Raw genomic sequence first — 10000 nt, 5'->3', positions numbered from 1 at the left:
TCACTCACTCACCTATTTTCTATGTGATCAAAGCTGAATTTCAGTTCAGTCCAGTCTTCAGTGTCACATGATCCTTCAGAAATCATTCTAATATGATGATTTGCTGCTCAAGAAACATTTATGATTATTATCAGTGTTGAAAACAGTTGTGCTGCTTCATATTTTTGTTGAAGCAGTGATTCATTTATCTTTTAGGTTTCTTTGATAAATAGAAAGTTCAAAATAACAGAGTTTATTTGAAATACAATCTTTTGTAACATTGTAAATGTCTTTACTGTCAGTTTTGATCAATTTAATGCATCCTTGAAAAAACCTCACTGGTCCTGAACAACTCAGTCATGTCTTATTTACTCATGTTCTGTTATCAAACTGATCGTTCTTGTCCTGAAGCTGAGACTAAATTACAGAAGCTGCAATGTGCACATTTCAATTGTTATGGTATATTACCTGGAGTATGTTCTTCTAGAACATTTTAAGATATAGGCATCAAGATTTATGTTTGCCATTAAATGTAGACGACATTGAGCGGTGCATCTTTACTAGCATGATACCTAGAACTTCCTCTTAGCTAAAGTGCTTTTCTGTTTGGTGCAGATTAACACAAAGGATCTGGACTCGAAGTACGCCTACATCCAGGTGACTCACGTCAGCCCGTTCCTGGAGGAGAAGGAGCTTCTGGAGAGGAGGACGGACTTCGAGAGGAGCCACAACATCCGTCGCTTTGTCTTTGAGATGCCCTTCACTGTTTCAGGCAAAAAACAAGGCGGCGTAGAGGAACAGTGCAAACGCAGGACTATACTGACCAGTGAGTACACACTCTTACACACTGCATACTCAACACGGAGAAGAAGAGATCAGCTACGTTAGAGACTCCAGAGAGAGCCATGATTCAGCTGAATCTGATTTTACAGTTATATGATCGTCCCAATCACAGAGTACAGCTCTTATCTTCAGTGTCAGCGCACACGTCAACTCCTTCTTAACCGTTTAAAAGCATCCCAGGATGCACCTCGTCAAGCGTTTCGTTACTATGTTGCTCTTCGTGCAAGGAAGCAAGCTTAGTTCAGCGAATAAAACACTGACACAATGATGAACAGGTAACAATAATATTCGCAATAACATATAGTTTTACTGAATAATTGAGTAAACATAATTTCTTAATTTATCCTTATAAAGAAACCTTATTGCTGAACTGCTACTCTCTGCTGTCTCAGACGACGACATCACTTCCTGTCGGCCACCGTAACTTTTGCTGGTTGCAATTCGTAACCTCACCACTAGATGCCGCTAAAAATCACACACTACAACTTTAAATATGCAGTTGCCCTCAAACACATAACTAGCCATTTTATGGACCATAATGACCCTTATTTGGGAACGTAATACATCTCAGAATGTAATGATGCATGAAACGCACTTCTAGCTAGAAATATTTGCATTCAACTATATCAACTATATTCCAGTATTTCACTGTGTGAAGAGTTTAAAAACAAAGTATTGAGAAATGGGTCCTAGTGATTAAAAGAAAAATGTAATAACTTTATTCTTGGTGACTTTATTGGTAAATCCTGTTACCTTTGTTGGCCAGCCACACACTCGTTCCCGTATGTGAAGAAGCGCATCGCAGTGATGTACCAGCATCATGTGGACCTGAACCCCATCGAGGTGGCCATCGATGAGATGAGCAAGAAGGTGCTGGAGATCCGACAGCTGTGTTCCTGCAGCGACGTGGACATGATCCAGCTCCAGCTCAAACTGCAGGGCAGCATCAGTGTGCAGGTGCGCACACACACTCACACACACACACACACGCCTCACGCTCGCGCAGGGTTATAATGTCTCTCTCGCTCCAGGTTAATGCCGGTCCTCTCGCCTACGCCAGGGCTTTCTTGGATGATGCCAGCACCAAGAAATATCCAGACAACAAAGTCAAACAGCTGAAAGAAGTCTTTCGGTAAACACACACACACACACACACACTCCTTCCTATGAACATTACACACATATACAATATCCTTCAAAAGCTTGATTTTTAATTCATACTTTCTTTCAGCAATGACAGTACTTTGATCAAAAGTGACATTAAAGATCAAAAGTGACATTAAAGATCAAAAGTGACATTAAAGACATTAATAATGTTCAACATATTTCTATTTCAAATAAATGCTGTTCTTTTGAACTTTCTGTTCATCAAAGAATCCTGAAAAATTCAATGTATCAGTTTCCATAAAAATAAGCAGCAGCGCTACTGTGTTCAACACTGATAATAATAATAAGACAATTTAAAAATAAACATTTAAATATTAAAATTTTAAAAGAAGGTATTTTACATTGTAATAATATTTCACAATATTACTGTTTTCATTGTATTTTTGATCAAATGAATGCAGCCTTGCTGAGCAGAAGAGACTTCTTTAAAGAAACTGCAACAGCTTTTTTAATCAACCATTAAAAATGGAGAAAAAACTACTAAATAAACAAAAACACAAGTATGTAAATGTAAAAAATGGGAATTAAGTTAACTAAATTACACATTTATTATTTAAATTAATCTTAAATCTTGTATTTGATCCTTTTTTTTTTTTTTAAATCCCCACCTCTGGCTAAGAAATTCATAAATTTGAACAATATATATTTTTCCACAAAACTAATTTCATGCATACAGTGTGTATATATAAACCTGGACTATGTAAGTGTGATCTGAGCTGGTGTGTGTGTGTGTGTGTGTTCTGCAGGCAGTTTGTGGAGGCGTGTGGTCTGGGTTTAGGAGTGAATGAGCGTCTGATTAAGGAAGATCAGCAGGAGTATCACGACGAGATGAAGGCCAACTACAGAGATCTCACCAAAGAGCTCTCGGCCATCATGCATGAGCCTGTGAGACACACACACACACACACACACACACGCATCATGATTTACATGCTTTTCTTTAATCTCTCCCTGTTTTCTTTTCCTCGTTTGCTCTCGTGGTCAGATGGAATGGTAAATGATTTCTCATAACTGAACACACTCGTACACTCACTGAGAAGTTCTTCATTAGGAGAGATGGAGGAGTTTGATACTTCTTCAGTGATAAACTCAAAGGGATGGAAGCTTGTTTCCGCCACAAAATAAAACATTTTAAAAGATAATTGCGACTTTTTATCTCACAATTGCAATTTACATCTCGCAATTCTTTGAGTTTTGAGATATAGTCGCAATTGTGTGTTATAAAGTAAGAATTGCAAGTTATAAAGTGCAAGTTGCAAGTTACAATTTCTAAGGGAAAAAAATACTTTTTTCTTAGAATTGCATGTTTATATCTCACAATTCTGACTTTATAACACACAATTGCAACTTTAAATCATGCAATTCTGACTTTATATGTCCCAATTGCGTGTTATTAAGTCAGAATTGTGAGATATAAACATACAATTCTAAGAAAAAAAGTCAGAATTGTGTGAAGCATTAAAAAAAAAAGAAAGAAAGATTAATTCTGTGCGGAAACAAGCTTCCATACAAAGGTGTTTATCCTTTCGGAACCAACTTTCCCGGAAACTTAATGTAATAAACAAACTTGGTCTTGGCCTGTTTTTGTTCAAAATGATGTCATCGATTTCTTGAAGTCTATCGTCCACAGGATTCAGATTCTGCAGATCTGACCCCAACGCCCAGTTGTTGCATTATTTCTGATCTTTTATTTCTATTTCCATTTCCTCCTCTCTCTCCATAGATATGCCCAGTGGATGATGGGATGCGCAGTCCTCTTCCAGACTCACTGCACATCTTTAATGCCATCAGCGGGACGCCCACTGCCGCCACCGTCCAGGGCCTGCCCAACTCCTCCTCGGTGGTGTGACCTTTGACCTCTGCGACCCTGACACACACACACACACACGTGTCATAACGGAGGGAAGGAGATCTACATGTCTCTGCCTCATCCGGGGATTTCACCGACTGTTTCCTGTGGAGACTTCATCACAAACTGTGTGTTTTACATGTGGCCGTTTTGCCAGTTTTATCAGTAACCACAGTAAAGAAGAAAGGCTCAGAAACTGCACCAGACTGCAATGGCTTTTTACATATTATAAATATCTGCGTCCTCTGCCAATGTTTTTTATCTTGCTGATTTTGTATCATTTCTTGGAGCACAGAGGAGGGCCTGAAGTGTGTGTGATGTTTCTGCAGAAGTGTGTGTGGCACTGCATGTGATACACTGGAGGTGCGGCGGACACACACACACACACACACACACATGCTAATGTTGATCAGTTATCATATATTTTTATACTGTGGGTCACAGCTGAATGTGATGTTATTTTTATCTGTATTTAACAGTCTTTGCTCTGCTGTATTTAAACGAACATTGTCCCTAATGCTTTGAATAAATCTCAAACAATTCCCAAACGCTCTCTTAGTATCTTTTAGCCAAAGATATCAGCATTAATTATCATATTTGTTTTGTCTTGACTGCTTTTTTGTTTTTGTCTTGTTTGTCTTTTTCCCTTTTCTTGTTTGTCTTTTTTGTTTAGTCTCATCTTGTATTTCTTTTGTATTGTTTTGTCTTATTTTTGTTTTTATATTAATTTAGTTTTGTTTGTTTTGTCTTTGTTTTTTGTCTTTGCTTTTGTTTTGTTTGTCTCTTCTTGTATTTTTGTTTTGTTTGTTTCTCCTGTTTTGTTTTGTTTTTTCTTGCGTTTTTGTCTTGTTCAATTCAATAAACTTAGGGATATAAAGGGATATTTCACCGCTGGAAAGATGAATGTGTGTAATGGGGTGATTTCTGTAGTGGAAATGTGAAATTATTTTAGAAGTTGGTGCCTTCTAGACTGAGAAAAGCCAGAAAATGTATTTTTGGCTCATGTGGATGAAAGACCACAACTCCCAGAATGCACTTGCTCGCTGCCGGTGACGGGCAGAACCCCGAGGCGACATTTACATCCACACACCACACAGACATAACAATAAATCAAAAACAGTCACAAAAACAACCATCATATTCCAGTATCAGTTCCGCACGGCATTCGGATAGCCAAATTATTCTATAATATAATCCATTATAATATGTTATACATGTTTTTGTTTTGTTTGTCTTGTTTTTGTTTTGTCTTTTTTGTTTTGACTTGTTTTTGTTTTGTTTGTCTTATCATCTTTGTTTTGTTTTTGTCAATTTTGATTTGTTTTGTTTTGTCTTGTTTTTTGTATGTCTTGTCTTTTATTTTTTCGTCTTGTCTTTGAGAACTGAAGATGTGACTTGATGTAATGTTCCATCTCTACACAGCAGTGTAACCGGTGTGAAACACAGTGTGTGCTGCTGTTCTTACCCTATGGACCCCTGCGTATTATCTGTCGATCTGTCCTGCTCTTGATCGTGTCATAAAGCAGACAGGACACAGTCCATGCTAATAACACACACACACACACACACACACCTGTTTTAGCAGCTCTTACAGAGACGTCCTGCGCTTTTCTCACACAGGTTTTCTCCAGTTACACACACACACACACACACTCCTGCTGCCAACATGACAGGTGAGGACGTTAAACTCAGAAATGATCGGTAGCCTACAACTTGATGCTGATAATTTGATGTTGTATGTGAACTAAAATATGGTTCATCTCACAGACGAAAAGATGGATGAGACTCAGAAAAAGAGGAAAAAGGTAAGATTATTTATGAAATAATTTCACTACATATTAAACCCTTCATTAATCAGGGTGGCCTTCGCGGTCCTTAAAAATTATTCCTAATAAAAGGGCCTTAAAAATTATTAAATTGTCTTTAATTCAGATTTGATGAGTCTTACATATTTTTGGTCACATGAACGCAAAAATGTCTCCACTCTGACGGACAAAATGATAGTTTCGAGTTAAAGTGTTTTTAAAGTGTTTGGAGGTCAAAACCTCCCAGCGCTGTATGACCAGACACGCAAACTACTGTGCGTTTCTTGGCTGGATAAAGTAAACCAGCTCTCGCTGGAAAGTTGTGATGAATGAACTCCGGTGACGTACACGAGTCGTGATATTGATGCACGCGAGTCCGTTATGTTGATGCACAAACAAACCGCGTGGCTTTCTTAACACACTGATCACACGTTGTATTTGCTCACAGACACATTCACTGCATTCACGTTGTTTCCACACGTATTCAGAATAATGTTCTGATTTGTGTGTAAGTTGCTGTGTTTAGTAATTCTGAATGGATATAATGCAGTCAGGTTAAGGCGGTTGGGTTAGGGGGGTTTGGCGTCTCCATGTGGTCGTGTTCAGTATCGCAACTTAAATATAAACCAGCTCTTTGCTGTCGCACTGGACACACTTATTACTACACTATGAATTTACTTTTTCTGTAATGTTTTTTAATGGGTGCTTTGGTATTGGTATGCATAAATTTATGAATGGACTACTTATATCATTTGGTTATTTGGTGTCCTTTTGGAGTCTCCAAGTGTCCCTTTTGTGGAAGGACTCCTACATTTACTTGAAAAAAGCTTGCAATATCTGAAATCCTTGTCCATGTGGGGACATTTTCTGATCCCAACGAGGGAAATGGATTAATAAACATACTAAGTGATGTTTTTTGAAAATGTAAAAATGCATAAAGTTTTGTGTGATGGGTAGGTTTTGGGGTCGGGTGTGTGTGTGTGTGTGTGTGTGTGTGTGTGTGTGTGTGTGTGTGTGTGTGTGTGTGTGTGTGTGTTTGTGTGTGTGTTCCATATATAAATATCCTTCGGGATATTCGGGCGAATCCGCATTTGGAAAATAAATTCATTAACAAAACAAAATCCGTTTTCTTTTATTCAAAATACATGTTTTAATTTAGGGTTAGTGTGTAATAGTAATAATTAACTTTTATATAATATCAATAAAATTATAGTTCTCATTTAGACAGCTACTGTAAGTAAACGTGTTTATTTGACTTATCAAAGTGATAATCTCAATGATTATACAGTAACGCCATTATTGTCTTCCGCTTTATGTTCATCCTGTCTTTTTTCTTACATATATTGCAGAAACATCAATCTAAATAGTTTGTATTTGAGGAACCAATAACAGCTATAAAACAAACAAAAAAAGCTTCCACAAAGAAATATTACAACATTGAATATATGCTATTTGTGTAGTAGATGCTCATGTGATGTGTGTGTGTGTGTGTGTGTATGTGTGTGCGTGCGCGCGCGTGCGTGCGTGCGTGTGTGTGTGTGTGTGTGCGTGCGTGTGATTGTGCGTGTGTGCGTGCGTGCGTGTGATTGTGCGTGTGCGTGTGCGCGTGCGTGCGTGTGTGTGTGTGTGTGTGTGTGTGTGTGTGTGTGTGTGTGCGTGCGTGCGTGCGTGCGTGCGTGCGTGCGTGTGTGTGTGTGTGTGTGTGTGTGTGTGTGTGTGTGTGTGTGTGTGTGTGTGTGTTGTACAGACGGCGGAGTGTTGTGGATATCCCATCAGCATCTTCTTCATCGTGGTGAACGAGTTCTGCGAGAGATTCTCCTACTATGGCATGCGAGGTAAGAGTGTGTGTGATTCTTCATAACGAAACGGGCACATTATTAAAGACAAGTAAAACACTAGTGAACATAACTAGTGCATGTGTCATAAAATACTGTTGCAGCAACTGTCAATCATAAACATCAAAGTCGATGCAGCGATATCATCGCAGTAATACAGAGCAGACAGAAACTGTTTATATCAGGATTTGTGGACCTTTGCATGTTGTACACAGTAGAACACGTTGTTGTTGTTTTTAACTCAACTGTTGGGTTACTTTTAAGCCAACTGACCTTTATGCATTAATGCATTGCATTGGGTTAAAATAACCCACAGTTGGGAAGGTGCTATACCACCCTATAGATGAGTTACTCGTTGGGTTATTTTTAACCCAACATCATTAAGTGAGAACTCGCAAGATACCGACGGTTCAATTAGTCATTACAGACTTTGTGGAAAAATTCACATTGATATTTACACAATAATTTGACCGCCAAGTGTCTTTGAATGAGAAGCAGCCAGTTTTTATATGAATCTGGAAAAGGTCTTAAAGACACTTCACACATAAATTCCACATTTCTTCCCTAATTTATAAATATTTGTAGCTAGTGCATTTTATTTGCCCATATGGTTCAGGTTTCTTTTTATTATATATTTTGTAAATTAGCAATGTACAGTAATTACTACAGCGCCACCTAGAGCTTGCGGCGTGTCGTTGCTCTTGCCTGTCAAGCGAGTGTGATTGATTTGAGAATATCCTAATCAAGTGAAGGATCTTTACAGTCTCTGATGACACTTTTATGGTTTCAGAAATAAGCGCTAATCTCAAAAATTGATAGAAACACAATACAATCCCAACAGACTGCATAGTAACTAATACAATAGCAAAAGAGACAAATCTAAAATGAGCCCACTGTGACGAGTGTAAAAGTGTGATGAAAAAAAAAAGTGTGTGTGTGTGTGTGTGTGTCCAGCTGTGTTGGTACTGTATTTCCGCTATTTTCTGCTATGGGACGATGACCTGGCGACCTCCATCTATCATGCGTTCGTGGCGCTGTGCTACCTGACGCCCATCATGGGGGCCATCATCGCTGACTCCTGGCTCGGGAAGTTCAAGTAGGTTTTCTGGGAAATTCCCTGTCTGCCGAATCAATCCACGGTTGCCGACTACAGAAAAGGAAAAAACAGGACAATCGTGGTTCTTTATAGGAAAATATGAGACACTCTAAATATGAAATGTGTATCACATACACTTCAGTGTCTGCAGTAAGTGTGTGTATAAAAGGTTCTCAGACATAGGCTAAACACATTGGTTTTGTGCAACCTTTTTATGTATCATTTAATTCTAAAAAGAATCTTCACAGAAAATGTCACAATACACACAAACCATACCAAAATAATAGCATTTTTCTGAAATGGAAAGCTTTTTTAACATTAGACACTACAGTTCAAAAGTTTGAGGTCAGTAAGACTGTTTTTTGGGGTTTTTTGGGAAAGAAATGAAAGAAAGTAGGCTAATGGCCTACTTTTATTCAGCAAGGATGCATTAAACAAATCAAGGTGACAGTAAAGACATTTATAATGTAAGAAAAGCGCTCTATTTCAGATACATCTCTGTTGTATGGAAGCTTGTTTCCCCACAGAATGAAAAATAAAAAAGTTAATTGAGACTTTTTATCTCACAATTCTTTCTGACAATTGCGAGATAGCTATAAAGTGAGAACTGTGAAATGTAAAGGCAGAATTGATTCATATTAAGTCGCAATTGCGTGTTGTAAATTCAGAATTACGAGATATAAACTCGCAATTGCGAGAAATATAAACCTAGGCTACTTGAAATTCTGACTTTTTCTCTCAGAATTGTATGTTTATATCTCGCAATTATGACCTTATAATACGTAATGGGGAGAAATAAAGTCAGAATTGCATGATATAAAGTAGCAAATGCGTGTTATAAAGTCAGAATTGTGAGATATATATACTATTCTGAGGGGGGAAAAGTCAGTCTTTTTTTCCCATAGAATTGAGACTTTATAACTCGCAATTGCAAGATTATATATGTCAAAGATATATATAAGAAAATATGTCAGAATTGCGAGATACAAACTCGCAATTATGTGTTATAAAGTCCCAATTGCATAAAGTCTGAATTGCGAGAAAAAAAAGTCTGAATTGTTTGTTTTTTCTCTTGCAATTCTGACTTTATATCACAGAATTGAGACTTTATATCTCGCAATTCTGAGAAATAAAGTCACAATTATCTTTTAACATGTTTTATTCTGTGGCGGAAACAAGCTCCTCACTATTGAACTTGCTATTCGTCAAAGAATCCTGAAAAAAAAAAAAAAGGTTTTCAACATTAATAATAATCAGAAATGTTTCACATCAGGATATTATTACCTCAGATAGATTACATGTTTTCTTGGATGTTGGACACATGAACAATAATCACGTTGTTTTCATTCGCCAAAACTGATTTGCCGAAATCCAAACGCGGACAGAGAAAGTGACGGTAGAGGATTGTGTTCACAATCAAACTGAT

At 37.7% G+C, this 10000-nt stretch overlaps 2 protein-coding genes across 11 annotated transcripts in view; both read left to right on the top strand.

Annotated features, from left to right (window-relative positions):
• LOC143730867 (dedicator of cytokinesis protein 9) overlaps positions 1-4386 on the top strand; it is a 136636-nt gene extending 132250 nt beyond the window's left edge. For 7 of the 10 annotated variants that reach the window (XM_077221443.1, XM_077221439.1, XM_077221441.1 and 4 more), the window contains 5 exons: positions 595-805; positions 1589-1779; positions 1854-1954; positions 2736-2874; positions 3713-4386. In XM_077221443.1, the coding sequence (XP_077077558.1) occupies positions 595-805; positions 1589-1779; positions 1854-1954; positions 2736-2874; positions 3713-3838 (768 nt within the window). In that variant the 3' untranslated portion in view covers positions 3839-4386. The remainder of the gene's footprint in view (positions 1-594; positions 806-1588; positions 1780-1853; positions 1955-2735; positions 2875-3712) is intronic. The other 3 variants (XM_077221446.1, XM_077221445.1, XM_077221440.1) reach the window with 1 other exon arrangement.
• Positions 4387-7159: 2773 nt separating this feature from the next.
• Positions 7160-10000, top strand: part of slc15a1a (solute carrier family 15 member 1a) — a 22377-nt gene continuing 19536 nt past the window's right edge. The window contains exons 1-2 of the mRNA XM_077221449.1: positions 7160-7478; positions 8433-8574. Coding sequence (XP_077077564.1) covers positions 7472-7478; positions 8433-8574 — 149 coding nt within the window. The 5' untranslated portion in view covers positions 7160-7471. The remainder of the gene's footprint in view (positions 7479-8432; positions 8575-10000) is intronic.

This window comes from Siphateles boraxobius, unplaced genomic scaffold (assembly GCF_051911475.1).
Source record: "Siphateles boraxobius isolate OS27281-9 unplaced genomic scaffold, OSU_SipBor_1 83, whole genome shotgun sequence".
NCBI lineage: Eukaryota > Metazoa > Chordata > Actinopteri > Cypriniformes > Leuciscidae > Siphateles > Siphateles boraxobius.
Note: the sequence above shows the minus strand (reverse complement) of the source record. Positions and strands in the feature narration are given on the sequence as shown.